General features: G+C 42.9%; 6 protein-coding genes across 6 annotated transcripts; 3 read left to right on the top strand and 3 right to left on the bottom strand.

Annotated features, from left to right (window-relative positions):
* Nucleotides 1–2118: 2118 nt before the first annotated feature.
* Nucleotides 2119–3564, top strand: MSG5 (tyrosine/serine/threonine protein phosphatase MSG5; the record flags this gene model as incomplete). The annotated part of the gene is made up of 1 exon (XM_018880735.1): nucleotides 2119–3564. The coding sequence occupies one exon, from the start codon at nucleotides 2119–2121 to the stop codon at nucleotides 3562–3564; it is 1446 nt and encodes a 481-aa protein (XP_018733395.1).
* A 485-nt stretch (nucleotides 3565–4049) lies between these two features.
* Nucleotides 4050–5282, bottom strand: YDJ1 (type I HSP40 co-chaperone YDJ1; the record flags this gene model as incomplete). The annotated part of the gene is made up of 1 exon (XM_018880734.1): nucleotides 4050–5282. One exon carries the CDS (start codon nucleotides 5280–5282, stop codon nucleotides 4050–4052), a length of 1233 nt encoding a protein of 410 aa, XP_018733394.1.
* Nucleotides 5283–8451: 3169 nt separating this feature from the next.
* On the top strand, nucleotides 8452–11973 carry AWJ20_3710 (uncharacterized protein; the record flags this gene model as incomplete). The annotated part of the gene is made up of 1 exon (XM_018880733.1): nucleotides 8452–11973. The coding sequence occupies one exon, from the start codon at nucleotides 8452–8454 to the stop codon at nucleotides 11971–11973; it is 3522 nt and encodes a 1173-aa protein (XP_018733393.1).
* A 640-nt stretch (nucleotides 11974–12613) lies between these two features.
* On the top strand, nucleotides 12614–14464 carry AWJ20_3709 (uncharacterized protein; the record flags this gene model as incomplete). Its single annotated transcript, XM_018880731.1, has 1 exon — nucleotides 12614–14464. The coding sequence occupies one exon, from the start codon at nucleotides 12614–12616 to the stop codon at nucleotides 14462–14464; it is 1851 nt and encodes a 616-aa protein (XP_018733392.1).
* Nucleotides 14465–14597: 133 nt separating this feature from the next.
* Nucleotides 14598–17198, bottom strand: STE11 (mitogen-activated protein kinase kinase kinase STE11; the record flags this gene model as incomplete). Its single annotated transcript, XM_018880730.1, has 1 exon — nucleotides 14598–17198. One exon carries the CDS (start codon nucleotides 17196–17198, stop codon nucleotides 14598–14600), a length of 2601 nt encoding a protein of 866 aa, XP_018733391.1.
* Nucleotides 17199–18805: 1607 nt separating this feature from the next.
* RIP1 (ubiquinol--cytochrome-c reductase catalytic subunit RIP1) lies at nucleotides 18806–19501 on the bottom strand (the record flags this gene model as incomplete). Its single annotated transcript, XM_018880729.1, has 1 exon — nucleotides 18806–19501. The coding sequence occupies one exon, from the start codon at nucleotides 19499–19501 to the stop codon at nucleotides 18806–18808; it is 696 nt and encodes a 231-aa protein (XP_018733390.1).
* Between the last annotated feature and the right edge of the window lie 669 nt (nucleotides 19502–20170).

The raw sequence follows: 20170 nt of genomic DNA, 5'->3' as shown, positions 1-20170 counted from the left end.
TTTCCCCGGCCCTGGGTAGAATTCAGCGTCGAAATGGTCCAGGGGAGCGGTAAGTGGCTCGCACCTGGTGCAGCAGGTTGCAGGGCACTGCAGTGGGGTTTGATGCAGACAGGCATGAAGAGGCAGGAACCAACCACCTACAGATGCAACCCCTGCCCTGTACAGGTACCAAGAATAGAAACCGTTTTAAGGGCATGATCATCTTGGGACAAATATGGTGAAATTGCAGCACTCTTAAATTAACTATGTTCCCAAATGGGATATAATATAAAGGGGTGAAAAATTTAGCTCACGAGCACTCGATATCCAGTTCTTTGTGTTAATTTTAGCCAGCTGGGCTGGATCGAGTGCATTTCCGCCTGGTACTCCTATCAGGCTGCCGCCGGTTATCGATATTAACTGGGGATGAGGCATGCCGACTCGAGCGCAGCGAGAGGAGCAGCGGGGTCTGGGGCGGAGCCCCAGCCGCCGGAGGCAAAACCCAGTTCAGTTGCTATTAAATTCAACCCAAAAATAAAATCAGTTGCCCGTTCAGGGCTCGTTCATGCCAAGGAAGGCTGGCCAGGACGAATTTCGAGTCGATTGAGCACTGGGGAGGACCGCAATTGTCCAGAATAGTCGTTTACAGCAGCTGGTAGAATCTGGTATAATTTAACAATTTTAACTTAATTTTTTTAATGCTTTTTTTGGTCGACGTGCCGGCCAGAGAAGATAGCAGCATGGGCAGGGTATTGGCAGTAGCAATGGTAGTGGCAGTGGCAATCAGTCTACAACTGGTGCAGTCAGCAATTGTGCGACTGAAACTGCCTCAAATGCTGCTACCGCTGCTGCTGCTGCTGCTGCTGCTGCTGCTGCTGCTTTTCCCCTACCGCAGCAGTGACAGCAGAGCAGAGAAGACAGCTGATCGAGCAGGTCAAATGCTAGTACCAGCCTCCCTCCTACCACAACGCCGATTGTAAAAAATTCATCAACAAAGAGCATAAAAAACAACAATTGCTATAGAATCTAGTCTTAGTCCAGTGGCAAGTATAAGTGGATAAATTCATGCTGTACTTATCCACAATAGCCACTAGCAACCAGCAGCTATAGAACAATTACCCGTGCTGCAATGTGACGAGGATTACCATTTTGATCGACTTAACTAAGGTACATTACATATTATTCAGGCATAGAAAACACCCTACCGCCTAAAAAACCCTAAGTCCTACAACAAAATAAAATATATTATTACCACGGCTCGTACTGCTGCTATCACTGTTATTATCTCTGTGCTGCCGCTACCTGGTCTATCACTACACACACTACATTATTACTAGTTCTTCTTTGTGGTGATAAATATTTCATCAATCAACAAGCGAATTTTGACGACTCGACTTGCACTACTCGTCACCACTGAGTTATCTTTTTTTTAAAACCTGCTTTTTTTAGCTGTTCTGTCACTCCTTCGGTCCGCTGTCTCAGTCGAGATACAAAAATAGCACATTACTGTCTCAGGTCTTTTGTTCGAGCTCTCAAGAACGTCAAAGCGGTAACAGAAAAAAAAGTCAACTCTCTGATTTGTACCATAATTTTTATTCATAATCTATCTCACTAGGGCTTTTATTTCAGAAAGTATTGGATTTTGATTTGACTGGTCAAGTCGTGCTTCATTATTGTCTATCTATATTTTTGAATTTTTGAGGTTGATTTGTCAAGTTGTTTCTTGACTGATTTCAAAGTTGATTCGGGCTCGTTTTTTGGTTTATTTGGTTTTTTCTCCGACTTTTCCTTTTGACCCCTTTAGTTCTGTCTTATAGCACCTTTTATTTCAATAGCGGCAATATTGCGGTGTTTGGCGGGCACAACACCAATAGACAGACTCGACTTCATAACGTCAACAACTGAAGCAAAGCAAGCAACATTAATATCAAGGCAGTCAACAAAGTACTAGCAAGAGAAAAGCAACTAATAATACGAGCAAATAGCGTGTATCACAACTAGCTATTCGAAGATCCAACTGTCTGAATACATTCGCGAATTCACATCTAATAACAAGAGCAACCAACTTTATACAACTGAAAAGCGACCTATATACGACAAGACAAAGCAAAATATCGTTGTTTTGAAGGACTTTTCACAATGAAAAGCCCTCATATATCCCCGCCAATTTCACCCAACTCATTTTCCAACCCTAAATCACATCGTTCGTCCACTCGAAATAGAAATGCCAGCTCTCTGTCGATATCTATCCCAATAAGCCCACAAAAGATTCCTCCACTAGAGTCTGCGACTTACCGGCGGTCATCTGGCGCGTCGTCATTCCCTGAATACTCATCCGGTTGTACTGGTACCAGTTCTACAAGTACAGACACCTGTTCTGGAGCTGGTTCTGGAGCTGGCTCGAACATCACTCCCAATGTTGTATATCTGGATAGCGATTCCAACAGCATATATCGAGCGTCTAGTTCAAGCTCATCAACTACAACTACTACGACACTACATTATCAACAATTTCCACAATTCAGTTCAGGCTCTTCATTACCAAATATAGGTTCAACAGAGCCTCAAAATAGCAACTCTTACTACTATTACCAACAACCACTAAAAACATCGACAAATACTAATTTTGAAGTCATGCCTGCTGAAAACCCCTATCCAAATGGACCGGTTCTCGTTCGAGAGCCAAATATTTATTTATATTCCGAGCCATCTATTCAAACTGCCAGCCAGTTTGATGTGATTGTCAATGTAGCTCGAGAAGTCCCTAATCCCTTTGAGCAAACAAGTCGGCTTTCAAAAGAAATATCCTCGCCAATGGCTCCCCCACCACCAGCCCCCTTCGTAAAGGGTGCTCGGTCTTCATCTTCTTCATCCTCATCTTTCACATCCAACCTGTCATGTTCACCACTTTCGTCAACTTCGACCCATACTGAGGATACATGTTTCTCGCCTACTGGGTATCCAGAAAACTCACCACCCAGTTCAGTCAATTCAACGCCGAACCTCAACGAAGAGCTTTCATCTGAAAACGATTGCGAAGAAGAGACTGATGAAATGACTCTGCGAGATCTATCTAGCCCTATCACCCAGTCTTCTACAACTGCAGCTTTTGGACTCGCATCTTCCGAAAGTCTCAACGGAAGAACCACACCCGAGTACATTTACGTTCCTTGGGATCACACATCCAAGCTGACGCCTGACCTTGCCCGTCTGACTGATCTCATATCCAGCCGCAGTGCTGAAGGCAAAAAGATCCTTGTGCACTGTCAATGTGGTGTATCGCGGTCTGCCTCACTGGTTGTAGCATACGTCATGAGACAAGACAAATGCGATCTTAATACCGCCTATGACCATGTCAAGAAGCGATCGCCTAACATTTCGCCGAACATGACTCTGATGTTCCAACTGATAGATTGGGCTAGAATGCTAAAGCGTAATCCGGAGAATCCAGGTGTGTCGACGTCATTAGGCCCCTCGCTATCGTCACCACCATCATCCTACGACGATGACCTGATTCCCTCGGCATCAGGCTACTCGCTTGCGTCCCCACCGCCATCCACGCCCACCACCGCCGTCAACCACTAACAGATTTTGGCCAATTGTCCAAGACCTAAAAGGTGTCAGCATGTTCTTTTACACTATAATTTCTTGTCATCGTTTGCACCATATTTTATTTGCTACTTCACGCCATTCGCTCACAAGCCAGCGACGCTGGTTCTCGCTGTCCCTTCTGCCGATGCATCACTCGTTGCACGAGTATTCTAATGATATATCCCCTAATGCCCTTATAGAGACTTGCTTTCTGTTGAACCACACCTGCCTCCGGCGGCTGGGGCTCCGCCCCAGACCCCATTGCTCCTCTCGCTTCGCTCGAGTCGGGCTTGGGGAAGCCCCCACAAGGAAAATTTTCGCTTCGTGAGACCTCGACGCCCGACTCGAGCGAAGCGAGAGGAGCAACCAGGGTCTGGGGCGGAGCCCCAGCCGCCGGAGGCATGCCGGCCCCTAATAAGTATGTGCAAAGACCATGTGTATTAGTTTTCTATCTCTATTAAAAAAATGCATCCGCGTGTTTACTGACTGGCACATTGGACTCTCTCGCCGCCAGCGTGCATGTCGTCGTCGTCTTCCTCCATGGCGCCGCCAGATTGGTACTTTGAGGGGTCGAGGTCGGCCAGAATGACCTCCTCGGCGTGGACGTCGGCAGGAATTTCGAGCTTGGCTCGGGGTGGTAGGACAGTTTCGAGGGCAGCCAATTGTTCTGGGGTAGCGAAGTTATCCTTGGGGAACTCAACCTCAAATTCAACGATCATGTTACCGAAGTTGTGGTGTCTGTACGAAGGCATACCCTTGCCTTCAATAAGTTTGAATGAACCGGGAGCAATGACCTCACCGGGGATGATTTCAACCTTGAGCCACTCACCGTCCAAGTGCTTGATTCCAAAACTACCACCAGCAAGAGCAGTCAACAGATCAATCTTGACCTTATAGAGCAGGTCATCGCCACGACGCTCGAATTTCTCATGAGGTTGTTCATTAACAACAAAGATAACGTCTCCAGGAATAATGCCAGGGCCTTGATCACCCTCACCTTGGAATACAATCTTCTGACCATTGGCCATACCCTTGTCAATGTGTACTTGAAGAATCTTCTTCTCCTCAGTGGTCTTCTTACCCAAACAGGTCTTACATCTGTCCTTAGGATCGATGATTTGACCCTCTCCGTTACAGTCGGGACAGACAGTTTGGAATCTTTGGATAACGTTACCCATTTGTCTGGTAACGAACTTCATACCTTGACCCTTACAACCAGGACATGTCTTGACAGCACCTTCTTTACCACCCTTACCGTCACAGGTCTTACAGATGACAGTCTTCTTAAGAGCCAACTTGGATACCTTTCCCTTGTAGAGGTCTTCCAAGGTAGCTCTGATAGCGTGCATGATATCCTTAGATTTACGAGGACCAGATGGAGCACCGCCTCCAAACATGCCTCCCATGCCGCCCATACCTCCCATTCCACCAAAGAAGTGTGAGAACAGGTCTTCGGCATTGCCCATATCAGGACCACCTTGACCACTCAGTCCCTCCATACCATAAGTATCGTAAACTTGTCTCTTTTGCTCGTCTGAAAGAACTTCGTAGGCACTGGATACCTCCTTGAACTTATCAGCAGCTTCAGGTGAGTGTTGATTTTTATCAGGGTGGTATTTAAGAGCATTAACACGGTATGCCTTTTTGATTTGACTATCTGTAGCGTCTGGTGAAACACCGAGAATGTCGTAAAGTTTGGTATCCTTGACCATTTTGAATTTGTTGTGATAGTTTGTTTATCTTGTTGAAATCAAATACTTTGCTTAGTAACTAGAACGCTGCTATAGCCTACGTCGTTCGTACTAATATATTGTTGATTTGTATGATATGATAGTTGTAGGAATTAGTGTGTCGTTATTATCAGTTGAGGAACCCTTGATACTACTTGACACTAATGATCCAATGATATGATGAAGTCTGACAAATGCTAGTGAAGGTGTCAACCCGTAAGACTAGAAAATTGAAAAGATAAATAAATGATGTTTGAAGTCAAGAAACCGTTTGATCTGAGGTATTGGAAAACTCCTCCTCTCTAGCTTGAACTGCTTTATAAAAAGAAAAATCTAGCAACAAACCGGACTGACGTAAATATTTATATATATGTACCAAGATCAAGAGCCTGGAATAATCTATAACTGCTCTATTATATACAAATAGACGCAGCCACGGTTGTGGTAATTTTTTTTATCGTGCAAAACCTTCCACTTATACGCATTAATCTGTCCCAACCGTTCCAAAACAGGCAGTGATAATCGTTGTGAAAAGTTCGACAGACTTCCATGGCGCACCGAGGCCTATCTTGGTTTGTAAGGGGTTTTAAATGCTAGTGAAAATTGGGTCACTTAAAGCTTAAAGATGTTTTTTTGGATAGCCATGGATTATACTTTATGCTTTTCTTTTTTATGGGTGTGAATAAACAGCCTGGTAATCACCCTTGGTTGTGACCAATCTTTTGGGTTCATTGCCGTAATTACGATAAAGCCTCGCTATCTGCTCAGCAGTTGGCAGCTGGCAGGTGAAAAATGCAGGTGCTCTATCTATAATTGGCGGATATGCATGCTGATTCTGCAAGATGCTTCAAACTGTCCGTGGATCACCACCCGCTGCGATTTAATGTGATAAATACCAGCACAATTCGGGTTGTTCTGTATATACTGATTTCTTATTATGGTGGCTGCTGATGTTTGAAGCCTGCTTGCTTTTGCTAAGAAATGCTAAGAAATGCATGCCATATGAATTGGTACTTCACGATACTCAGCTTTAATGGCGATAGTTTCCAGTCGATCAGCCATTGGGAATAATGCTATTAAGAGCTTCGAATCAGACAACTGTGCCGTAAGAGGGTGCTTCCGGTATGGAATCACTGCTCCAAAATTATATAGGTGAGATTTGAATATCTTTTATTCTTCTACTTATTTGTACCATAGCCTTTTTGAGGATTAGTATGTACAATTGACTACATAACCTTCACTGGCAATAAGCTAGAACATGTTTACGGCTCCAGAGAAAACGTTGAATCTTTTTATACGTCATGTGTTTCATATATGGGAATCAGACGACAGGAGATTACAACAGGCACGACAAATGATATGACGATAGATACTTCCAATTTCTTCGATATGGCAATCAATTCACCAAGAGCGATCATCGTTGACTGTTTGATGAGCAGAAATTTGACGGAATACATATTCTGTACAGTTTTCTGTTACCAAAATTTAGTATACTTTATCATGTTCTTGATCCACACGTTTGGCGACATATTTGGTTATTCCAAAAACTTGGCGTGTCGTCAATCTTCAATTGTTGACGTTGAGTAACGTATCTATATCTTGACATATAGTTTTGATTCACTCCCTCCTCTATTATAATGAGAACTTTATCTTCCATCTAGCCATTTATATAATTACACAGGTCTCATAATTGTTCAGTTCTTTGAGAGAATTAAAGGGATGGAAAAATATACAAGCCACGATTCCACCCAAAGAAGGAAGGTCCAGTTTCTTGGTACATTAGGGCTCCGCTGTAATGCACTGACTAACCACGTGGAGAGGGCCTGGCCCCTATATCAACATTCTAAACACCCAGTGATGTGCTATGACAATGAACTACTCCATAAGCTAACTCGCGTTATCTCCATTCCTGTGATTATCTTGCATCGATCGCTGCAAATGTTGCTGCCACTAGTGCAGCCTGCAATAGGTGACCCGACCATTGTCCGCCAATCATCCGACATCCGGCGAAGAATGGTAAATTTTATTGTGTTCCTGACCTTCGGGTCCATGAATTTATAAACTCCCTTTTACTGGGCATGAGTACGTTACTCTCTTGAACCCGCCTTAAGCAGATCCAGAGGAGTTCTGGGTTCATGGCCAAGGCCCAGTACCCAAATAGCAACGATTGCTCTCTTAGCTTCGATCCGACAATAGTGGGGATAAAATTCTTGCTATGTCCGAGTTGTGCTATTAGGCCTACAATTTCTCTGGTGTGCCGCTATTGCGATCCGAAACGGCAGCTATTACAGCGTCGGCTAGCAGGGCCGGCACGTCAGATCTGACAGTTATGCACCTCGCCCCAGCCTGTTAAGAGCTTTATATCGGCATATGCAGCTGGCGAAATGCGGACCTAATTAGATCAGACACCAGTGCTTTAGTAGCTACCGGAGAAAAATTAGAGTTTTATCATTCAGCGAAAGCACTAGAGCAAAAACATAGTATTGAGTACAGGCAGTAATATTTACCAGGTTTTTGTGGTGACCTTTTTTTATTGGCGTTATCAATTGATCTTCTTTTGCGTTGGTTCTGCCCTTTTTTTTCGTTATTGTGTTAATTTATTTTTTGTTAAACATCGTACGATATATATATTTATATATCTCTTCATTGTGGATATCAGTATATGTTGTACAGGTTGTGCAGTTATTTATTTAAAAGACTCTTGCTCCATCGAAAGTCAGCTACTAAACTATAATTCGGCGGCTACTCTCTTCCAGTTCACCGGTCTATTTATTTTCCAACCTCACCTTTCCACAAAATCCTGATTGAAAAAAAGACAACAATTAGCGCTGGCATAGCCCGGCAACTCACCCAGTAAACAAGGAACTCGTACATGATTCAAGTGGTTCAGCTGGATATGATATATTTGTTATGGTAAGTGTGGGTCAATGAACCACTATAAATATTACAGGCTTTTGATTCTAACATTTAGATTTTACGAAAAATATCTTCGCGGGTAATATACTCGCCTTACAAATACATCCTTTGGCCCACGGCAATTGCATTTATACTGGCGTTTCCGTTTCTCAATTTTGTCTTATTTGACCCTCTACAGAACTCGGTACTTAGTGATTCGAACCAGGATGTTTCTCAATGGCCGCCCATACTGGATATGGGAGAGGAACATGGATTCAAGAACGGGATTGATAGCCAAACTGATCAACCAGCTTACAGCCCAGTTGAGGAAGGAGCTTACGCTCGCCCTGATGGCTCTCGCCCTGGTTCTCGAAATAGGACTGAGGACTCTACTGATGGAGATGTGGACTCGGTTCCTGATAGCCCTTCTCAGGCGCTTGCTGATTTCCACGACGAATGGTCCATAAGCGATCCTCTGTTGATCAAGCAAGCAGTAATATTCCCGCCTAGTTTTTTCAACCCGCTCCGGGCAAGGAATCACGATACAGAATGGGATAAAAAGATAGCACAACTCAGATCATTGTTGACCAATGATTCCAGTTTACTGACATCGAATAATAGAAATGATTCTGCCTTGGATCATGTACAGCTTCCATATGCACACTTCATCCCGAGCCCCCAGCAATCCGACATATCTCAATATGCAGTGAACTCTCAAGTAGCACAGAGTCTACTTTTGTCCCCAAAAATCAAGGAAAATCGCTTTCAATATTCAAGAGGGCTTTTAATTTCCTATTTGTCGAGAGACAAACGCAGCTCTACTTGGAGTGACGCTATTACCACCGTCTGCTGTGAATCTCCCTCTCTGGGAACATTACAACCGACGTCAAAGACACATGACAATCCCATAAATGTTATACCAAACTTTCCACGTGCCTTTTTACCACCTCTCTTCATATACAGTGCGTTCGCCATTTACAAGGATGTCGTTTTTACTGACACAAGATGCGTGCGATCCAGGACTGGTCTTGTTATTGCACAAGTTGTACAGATAATGCTATCGGTCTTTTCCGCTGCTACAATTACATCGGTATTTTTTCCTCAGTTTTGCTTCTCGGCCCTGTATTCATTTTCAGCTCTACCTGCTATTATCATCATGGGAAGCATTGAAAATACCTTGACTTTGATCAACTCGGTGAGTGGAACGCGGCCGGAGATTTCTCCGACAAGCAGGGTAGCAATTGCTGCTCAACAGGCATTCCCCAAAACTGTCAAAGCAAAGCTGATAACGGCATTCCTCCTGTCACTGGTAATAATGGCCAACTTGGACAAGGTAATTAACTCTATTTTCCTGTTTTCTACTCTCAGCGTACTGATCGACCTAGCTTTACATGTTACCTACTTCACAGCTGTGCTCTCGGTTGATATCCGCCGTCTTGAACTAGCTGAAGTCTTGTTAAATCCTTTGGATGATGAAGAACCCATTGTGAAACATGATTCTGGCACTAGCAGTATCCCTTTCTTTCGTCAGTATCAACAGCTGAAGGGATTCCGTCTAAGAACATTTCTTTATCTGAACTATCTTAATCCTCGACAGAGATATCCAATTGTCATGGCTTCGATAGTAGTTATACATATGTGGCTATCATTGGCAGGACCTTTGAAGGATACAGCCACCTTGCAAATCTCCTCCCATTTCTTAGACCGAACTATTTTGTTCATGAATGACCTTTTGAATGTGCACAATTATACGGTAAATATAGGAAGCGATGTTGTACCCCTGGTTATATACAATCCTATTGTTCTCTCTTTTGATGACAATTCAAATTGCTTCCATTTTTCCCCATTTTTGAGTACCACCTCATCCATAATAGGGGGATATTCATTATTTATTCTTTTCGAGTTTGTGCTATCGCTTGCGATTATTTTGTTAGCAGCTGCTTTGATTTTAAAACTTCTGCTACCTAAGCGAGACTGTGCGGAAGAAGACAGGGCCGGTCTGCATTCGGATTCAGAGAACAAATTCTCATCTAAGGATTTGGCTGGGTACCATACATTAGATGTAATCCAGATTGTGGTCAACAAATCATGGATTGCGACTGTATCTCTAGATCACGGCATATGTGTATGGAATGTCTGTGATGGTAAGCGGTCGGGGTCCAAACAAGATTGTAAATTTAGAACATTACCTCCCAGGCTTTGGCCTGTATCAAGGGTTTTAGTTGGACTCAATTCCATGTTGGTCATAATTTCAGCTCATAATCATGTTATTGAAGCGTGGGATTTCAAAAACAACAAGATTTTGTATTCTATTAAAGACGACGAGCTATTTCCAGCGAACTCGCTGCTTTTACTCTCATTTATTGTTGCTGACCAGGTTGTAATTATAACCCGTTCAGGTGCATTTGTCACCATATCTCGCACAGGCACAAAAGAAACTATTTGCCCAGATCTCACATTCGGTAGAGATGTAGAGCTTATTGCTGCTACGCTACTTGTCACGCCCAAGATCAATGACAAGGTTGTGTGCCTCTTCTCAGATAACAGCATTGTAGTGGTGACTCATGTTGCTGGAACTCAATGGAGTTTCAGATCTCTGGATCTATTGGAATCTCTTACTGCTGTATCAGAAAGAAGAAGAGGATCTAAGGATACTGTTTTTTATCGACCCTACCCAGCTTATCCACCAATTGAAATTGCCGAAGCTTCTTCACCATCGTTCCTTGTAGCGAGTAATATGAACAGAGCGTCAATTCCTTGTACTAGACCCATGGAAATGAAAGAAAAGGCTCATTCAGTAGTATCAGTTCCGGCCATACATATGGTACTAGTGGTATCTGAATTAAAGGCCTCTCTATTCGATGTTCATACAGGAGTCATTGTTCGTCACTTCCAGCTGGGCCTTTATAAGCCAGATACGATACGTGTATTCCACGCTCAGCCCACTCACTGTCGCTTTTGCGGGTGTGCCTCTATCGAGTCTATTTCGGTAGCTTATTACGACCAGGAAGATAAGGGACTCGTCATTTGTCACACGGTTCAAATAGAGAATCGTGCGAAGAATAATATTTGTCTTCGTGTCGAACGTGACCCCAGAGAGACTAGATGCTTAGGTTTTGAAGCAGCCACTGAGCAAGTACATTGGATAGATAGAGTAGAAGGATGGGATACTACTGATATCAATATGATGATGGGAGTACGCAGAAAAGAAAATCCGCAAAGCTCAGGATCGCCCAGTCCAGATTCTGGGCGGAGAAGTCCAGCAACTGGTACTGAACGAAGAGATTTATCGATGTCTGCTACAACATCAGTATTACGTCGTATCAGCAATAAGCTGTCACAGGGGGCATCATCAACATCGTCAGCATCATACTCCACACCCCAACCTCCAACACATGGGCAAAAGAAGCCACCACTAAATATAACCTGGGAAGGCTGGGCGATGACTGGGAAGGGAAAAGTTTCATATTACAACATACCTGATGTGCCTGGTAAGCCGGGGAGCTATAATATCCAGAATTTGTCCCGCGACGACTACATACCTCAAGCTTCAAGCCGACTACTTATACGAACAGTGGGGCCGGCTGTAAAATACGGCAAAAAGTCGATCGCAGTGGCATTTGGAAATGTCATAAAGATCATGTACTTTGGAAACGAAGAGTTTCATGATGAAATCATATATGGTAACCGGCTTGTGGGGATCCCTAGCTATGAGAGCGCGCCTCCCAGCAATACACCTAGCGCTTCTCGTCGATGGAAGCGTGAAATTGCCTATTAATGATTTATGAAAATACATATATAGCATCTTAAAAAAATACGGGTCCATAGCTTCCCCAGCTGAGACCTTCAAACTTTCATTTCTGCTTGGCGGAGCTGATAGCACCAGAGGGGTACTAATTTTATAGCTTATCTTACAGTATCTGCTTACTCTGTTGATGCGGCAGTGCAGACATCCCTATTCCATGCACCATACCAGATGATCCATCCATGTCATTACATCAGTAATTTCTACCACCGTTGGGTATACTGAGCTGGGTGTCACAAAATATGGACAGTCAGCTATTAAGAGATGCCCTAAAGGCATTACAGAATGATGAAGACTCTATTAAACAAATTGTGGACATGGGTTTTTCTAGAGATGAAGCAAAATATGCATTACAGGTATGTTGAGGTTCAAGCTAGTGGTTGGAGTAAGGAGAGGAATTGCTACTATTTCATGAATTGATCTGAATGTTTATAGATACTACCAGAATCCATCTGACTATGTAAATATTGGTCATTTCACCAGGAGGATGGTTCTATTATCTTAATTGATCGCCAGTTGAGCAACCTACTAACTGGATAAGCAAACTGGTGGAGAAGATCTTAATAAAGCCGTCGAGTTCATATTCAGTGGGGGCTCCAGTGGACAGCCTGATATGAATACAGATAAGACCGGTGGTTCCACAGTGTATGGGCCGGACCATCCAGACAGTCAACATTACGAAGACTCGGATTCAGCAATGGCGACAGCCATCCAACAATCGATTGACTCTTCTAATAACAATTTCAAAGCAGTTGAAGGAAATTATTATCAGAAATATGGTGAACAAGAGTCAGGTGAACTGCAGAAATTTGGCCCAGCTACTAGAGAAAGTTACGATTCTAAGCAATGGGGTATAGTTCCTTACAGCGAAGCTTCTTCTTCTACCTCCACGGTAGCTGCTGGGTTGCAACAAGCACAAGGATCAACTACACCTATTATATATGAATTCCGAAATGGTATTCCAATAGTTTTACCTGCTGACGATGCTATTTATATTGCCCCCTTGATGATGATTATTCACTCCATTCCTCTTGGACGCAAGGCACTATTGAATGGCGGAGTAGATTTGGTTCCTGATTACGGTTTCGATCCACTCTGGTGGCTTGGCGAAAAGCTTATCGATTTACAGGATGGTCCGATACATAATAGAGAGAGGCTGATGATCGAGATTCAGCGGTATACTGCTTTTCTAGATGGTGAATCACGAAGACCTTGTGCGTTAATAGCAGGTGTCATCTCCGAAGCTGGACCAAGGGCTTCAAAGCTAATACTTAAATCCAATTCACAAGATGAAAAACCAATTGGAAGATTCTTGCAGGACTTGGTCAAGTTTTGGGGTCCAGATTCTGAATTTGCTAATGTATTTCAATCAACCGCTATGCAAGAGAGGCCATCATCTTTTGAAGAGGAAGACGGTGAAGTTATTCAGAAGTTTACTAATTTGGTTACTGACGTGACAGTTGCGCTTCAACAATCAATATACGACTTTATCGATGATTTAATGTCTGCTGATGGTGGAGCTCCGACTACTTTTATCAAAGACATCAGTGACATTGTAAATATCACCATCAAACGAGATGATGGAAATTCTGGTACTGGTATAGAAATTCCTGCAATATGGTATCCAGATCGATATTCTGAAGAGTATTTTGAATGTGTCAATCTATTACATCGAAGAAGAACAGAGTTCCGTAAACAACTTACAGATTTGAATGCGAGACGACTTGAGATCTCATCAACAAAGGGCAAGGATATTTCTAAGCTGCTGAACATTTCCTATGATTATATCAAGGAAATTAGCGAAAAGGCATCTGATGAAGATAAAGAAAATTTCAGTTTAGTAGAAAAAGAGCTTGCGGATGTAAAAAACTTGTACAAACACCGAAAAGAATCCATCGTTGAACAAGTAACTCAAACACAACAAATAATGCTCCGTGAGGCGAATCTTTTCAAAGGCTTATTGAGCGACGAAGATAAGAAGTATCTGGCAGAAATTTATCCTGCAGCCCAGTCTCTTCCTGCTATGCGGCCATACAGGTTGCGAGGTCTTATAATAAGCCCGACTGAATTCTGTTTCTTGCGGTCACAACCAGCAGATGATGATGTCGACCTTGTTGATTTGGGAAATGACGGTGACAGCGAGAAATCGTTTCGAGACCCCACTTGGACTAAGATTGTTTGGGGGGATCTGAGTGAGAACGGCTCTAGTGAATTGTATGTTGGGCAAATCACTCAGCAGGATGCGATAAATTGGGCCAAACAAGGCTCCTCCGGTTATAAATGGCAAGAAGTAGTTGCTTTCTATGCAAACGATTATGCTACAAATGTAGAGGCACACAAAGTTGCCCTTTCGGAAGGACTGAGGAAGTTTATTCAAGCTGATAAACAATGTCTTGAGGATCAGGTTGCGAACGTCAAAGAAGATGAAGAGATCAAAGTGGAGCATGAAGAGAAGTCTAGATAGTTAGGTAACGCATAGATCTTGCGAAGCATGTTTTTATCCGCCCTAACAGAGCTCTACACCCGCTTTATTCCATTTCTTAAAAATGAATGAATATGCAATATATTTATCTTAATTATTTATCCCGCTAGAATATCTACTGTGGTATCGGATCCATGAATTTGTGGCTCAGGAGTTCAGCGGCAGTTGGTCTTTTCTGGTGGTCTATAGCGAACGTTTTAGCTAGAAAGTCTTTAGCATCATCTGAACAATCGTCTGGTATGGCTGGAGTTCCAGAATTTCCCAACCGGAATATGACTTGCATTTGTGTAAATTCGGGGAAGGGATGTGTGCCAGAGAACATCTCGACTATTAGGCATCCTAGAGACCAGATGTCAGCCTTCAAAGTATAGGGTAGCTGCTTGACAACTTCAGGTGCCATCCAAAATACACTGCCCTGTAACGAAACCCGATTGTTTGTTAACAATTTAGTTTCGATTTTCTTGGAAATACCAAAATCGGAGATCTTTATACAGCCCTTGTTATCTACTAGCACGTTTGCACCTTTAATATCACGATGAATAATATTCTGACCATGCAAATATTTCAAGCCTTCAAGAATCTGTCTTACAAAGTTACGAATTAATGATTCTTCAAATATTCCATAATTCGAAAGCAACATAGCTACCGAGCCGCCAGGTACATATTCCAAAAAAATATTCAAAAACTGCCCCTCTGAGTTGGAACCTAAGTATTGAACAATATTTTTATGCTGCAGTTCTCTAAGAAGGTTCATTTCTCGCTGGAGAGCATCGACCATACTCTTTTTACGTTGGCCATTTTCAGTATCTTCAGTCGGAATCTCAACTTGCTTAACAGCCATCAACTCACCAGTAAACGAATTCATACCAAGGTACACAGTACCAAAGCTACCTGAGCCAATCAATCTACCTTTTATCCATTTAGAAGGACAAGATTCTTCTTTACGAACAGTGTCTAAGAATGTGTTATCGTCCTCTTCATCATCTTCATCCTCTACCTCCGGTGCATGTTGTTCTTGATTAGCATCAGTTTCTGGTTCATTATCTGATGTGGGACCATCATGTATTTGGTCTTCGGAACCTCCATTATGTGACTTTGAGAACCCACCCTTACTCAAACTCATAGTCGAGATTCTATTGGATAATGCTGTCAGCATATTAGTATTACCAGATTCATAGCTGGAATACCGTCGGGGCATGACAGATTTACGAATCGAACTACGTAGAGATGGTCTTTTGGCCTCAGGGGCAGCGGGTGCCTCTGTAGTTGGAACCGGAGCGGTCGTCGGAGTAGTTGGTTTAGGTATTGTGGGTGTGGTACTGGTATATGGAGAAGGCAGGGAACCTGGCATTATTGTGCCCTGTTCACCATGGTCTGGTAAGGCAGGAACTGGTGGTGGGGCTTCTTCATCCTCGGGTATTCCCCAAGTGGACGACGCTACCGACATTCTATGGCTTATTCTTGACATGCGTGACATTCGCTTAGAGAAACGTCTTGAATTGCGAATTGTCTCTTCTAAATCATTCGCCGGGGCAGAAGGGAAGAAATGGGCCAAGTTGGAGGAAATAAGCTCGCTAGGTGGACGATGCTCGGAAAGCCGTCCAACTTTTCGTGGTCTGGCGTTTGCAGTAACACTGGCGCCATCTTGTTCCAAGTCATCATCATCCAAATCATCGTCATCGTAGCTTGTAGCTGCAATGCTTTGAGCCAAAGACAACCGGTTCGTAGAAATTGACTTGCTTTCTGGCTTAGTAGCTTGAGCTATTGAGTCAGCCGAGTCGATATTACTGAGTGACGAAAGTTTAAGGTGGGAATTAACTTGGATCTGCTTCGATTTTTCGAGCTGTTTCGTTGAAGGAGATGTACCAATAGCACACAGCATTAGCCGTTTCCTTTCAGAGCTGTCAGACGACTGAGCGATCGACATGAGCTCCACATCACCGAGATGTCGGAATTTATCCTCCAACAACACGAATACGATCCACTCAACAGGATTAACGACGTTATCAGCCATAATTTTTTGCAAAGCCTTCCGCTTAATTTCGTCGGCTGTTGTACAGCCAGCAATGTTGACAGTTTTGCTCTCTCCTTGTGGATAGATAAATTTAACATTATTTTGTTTAACGACGTCCATGCTAAAAATCTCTTGGACGCCATTTGAGTCGGTCTTTGATAGAACTGTAGTTGTAGTTGTGGCTGTTGAGTATTGGGATTTAGCACTATTAGGTGCTGTCCGTCGAAACGGAAAGCGAGAACTGCTGCTTGAATTTGGCGGAACTCCAAGAGATAACCCTGAGAGGATTCCTAACGCACTTCCTGGGCCTGCCGATGAAGAATGCTTGGGTGAGAAATAACCTTCTGCAGGTGTTGAATGTTCTGGTTTGGAAGGTTGAGAAGACGACAAAGCTGCGAATGGTGAAACAGAGTTGCGGTTGAGGTCCTCTAAAGACTGTGGACCGTAGCGAAACAGAGAGTGGCCCCTTGCCTCAGCCAACGACTTCACATAGTCACTTCTAAGTTCTTTGAGGCTCTGATTAATTTTTATACGATCACCAACTTTCCTAATACCCATGTATTTCAATGCAGTTTGGTCACACTCGAGCAAGACATCTCCAGTAATGTGATTATCTTCGAAAGATTGAAAATATTCCCCACAATGAAGGCTTTCCAGCCACTGTTTGATATCTGTTGATGACCAAGTTCTGTTTGTTAGCATGTGCATACAATTCCATAATCGGAAACAATTTTTGCTTCCTAGATCATCACTTACTTAATACTAGGAACTGATTTTTCTTGGGGATCCGCTCTGAGCGAAACGGGAGGGGCTTGATGAGGTTGTTTTGTGACGTCATTTACCGAACTTTGCCATCTATCTATATTGAGGCTGTCATGGGAAATAGACCCGGGATTCGAAGCTGTTAGGCTAGATTTCGTATGTTGGGGTACACCAGAAGTGCTAACGCTTCGGTTTGGCAATGGAGGAGCAGAAGCTGCCTTACCTGCTTTGGGTGGAGCATGCTGTGAAGGGGACGTGGTGGTTGACGTTTCATTTTTGCCAAACGTCATTGATGTATAATCTTTATTCGAAGACGGATATGGAGGAGCACTGCTAGGAGGTGGCGGGAGGCCAGATGTTGGAGTCGAACTATACGTGCCATTTGTATATAAAGGAGAGACTCTAGATGTTGAAGAGGTGGTGCCAGATGACGTTGCAGAATGCAAAATAGTACTAGATTCACTGTTATGTGCACTGTTATTTAAGAGGCCAAAATCTGACGAGGACAGATCATCATCATCACCATCATCGAATGCCGTTTGGAACGGAGATACTGGTTCTGGAGCCGGCAAATATTCTGTCATCAAGGGCTGACCTAAGTGAGGAGTTGCACATTCAAGTTCAAGGGGACTACCCAGTTTTAATTTATAGTGAATATGGCCCTGAAGGTAGTCAAATGGCAAATTGTTTGAGCTATAGTTTGACCAATATAACCATTTGTTAACGTCACTTGGGATTAGTTGTTATTCAATTATCGCCTTGATGTTGCATCTATATGACCTACGTGCCAAGGGGTAATTTGAGCCGTATGGCAAGCTATATGATCGACACAGGGCACTGTACAGTAGTTTAACTTTCAGTCGTTTAACTCCAACTAGGAAGTAGTACTTAATAACTACCCTATCAACAATAATTCGGACTCGGCTATTGATTCTATAATTTGGTTATAAAAATATAGGAAGTCAACCAAAATCCTCTAAACTCGAATATGCACGGCTATCGACGTTACCCCTGAAGATCACACTGTGTTATCACCAAAACACCGAAATCTATACTAAAAGATTTCACAATATTTATCCCGAAATATGAATTTATACATTTGATGCTGCTGCTCTTAGTGAGAATATAGATATATACGGCATATTTGGATGATGAGATTTATTTCTGTTTGCCAATATGCACATCATGAATACATTGTGCGTACTGGCGGAATTGCTTATAATAGCTCAGACTGCGTCTTGAGAAAAAACTTATTGAAATCGATTATGATACAAGAGATTTTAAGAGAGCAATTTTGTAAAACAGCACACAAAATTTTAGGACTGTATGTGAGAAGTACAAGCGGGGGACCGTCAACACATTCAACATTCAAAATTAACTGTGGACCCTGGGCCGAGGCCACACCAGGCCACAGAAAATGTACTTCACCGTGGCCATATCAATCCATATTTTGATTCCTGTACTTCTTATCGTGAACAAATTCATTGAAATTATTAATGAATACATTTTAAATGCGAGTGACATCAATGTCTATATATACCGAGATTTTAACCAATAACAACCTTCTCGTTGTTATCAATAAACTCATACTCAGGAATTTCTAAGTTCAAAGGAGCAGGTCCCTTACGGATACGACCAGAGATATCATAGTGAGAACCGTGACATGGGCAGAACCATCCACCATAGTCACCAGATTCACCAATTGGCACACAACCCAAGTGTGTACAGATACCAACCATAACGAGCCATTCAGGCATCTTGACACGTTGGTCATCGGTTTGAGGATCACGCAAAGAAGCAACATTAACCTCATTGGCTTCGTGAATTTCAGCAGGGGTACGGTGACGAATAAATACGGGCTTACCTCTCCACTTAACAATAATGTTCTTGCCCTCAGGAATGTTTCCAAGAGCGACCTCAACCTTAGCCAAAGCCAAAACATCAGCAGAAGCTGACATGGTGGTCAAGAAATCTTGAACAGTAGCACGAGCAGCAGCAGCACTAATAACACCCATGGTACCGACCATGAAGTAACTGAAAGCTCTGTTGGAATCTTCGTTACGGTTTTCCTTCATGTATGGAGTAAAGTCTGGCACCTTATAAGAAGAAGCACCACCAACAGGCTTGTTGTTGTTTGAAACAAAACGGCTGGAGCCAGAGGCCATTGCAAAGGCCGAGGATTGTTGAGAGGTTCTCAAGGCTGCTCTAGCAGCAGAGGATGTCGCACGAAGTAAAGTGTTCATTGTGAATTTTTTTTCAAAAACCAACCTTCTTGATTAAGTCACGAACTCTTGTTGATTTATCGTACCACTGACCTTCGATTGATGTGGACCGAACAATTCCGTAGCCTTGAAAGATCTGAAGATGAAACAAAAAAATATGTCCAATTGATGGTGCGACTCGAGAAGTTGTGAAAATGCACTCCCATCTGTAAAGTTAACTGGGAGTGTTGTGATTGGTTGACAAGACTCAGCCGTGGCCGATGTAGCCGCTTTCTTTTCGCATCCCGGCGCAACTGTGCGTACATAGTGCACGATTGGGATTGGGCATACCTGCAAGTTAAAACCCTGGTAAGGCTGGGTATGTGAGGGTCGAGCACCTCAGCCTGACTTCCTACTCAAAGGTTGTATACTTCGGGAAGTCCGTCGTACCAGGACCATTATAAATTCAATGTTTTGACAATGGTGAAAGAAAGATTTCTATTACACGACAATTTAGTGGGTTATATTCGCAAAAATTGAAATAACTTGCCAAGGTGAATCTCGGCAGTGGCATCTTTTCCGTTGAGAATGATAGAACTGCAAGCTTATAATAAAATTTTAGATATAATTCTTTATAGTTTATAGGTTTCATTATCAAATAACTTCCTCCATAATGAAATCAGCATACCGAATTATCTGATCAGCTGGTTC

Source organism: Sugiyamaella lignohabitans, chromosome C, assembly GCF_001640025.1.
Source record: "Sugiyamaella lignohabitans strain CBS 10342 chromosome C, complete sequence".
In the NCBI taxonomy this organism is placed as follows: domain Eukaryota; kingdom Fungi; phylum Ascomycota; class Dipodascomycetes; order Dipodascales; family Trichomonascaceae; genus Sugiyamaella; species Sugiyamaella lignohabitans.
This window is presented reverse-complemented; position numbering and strand designations above follow the sequence as displayed.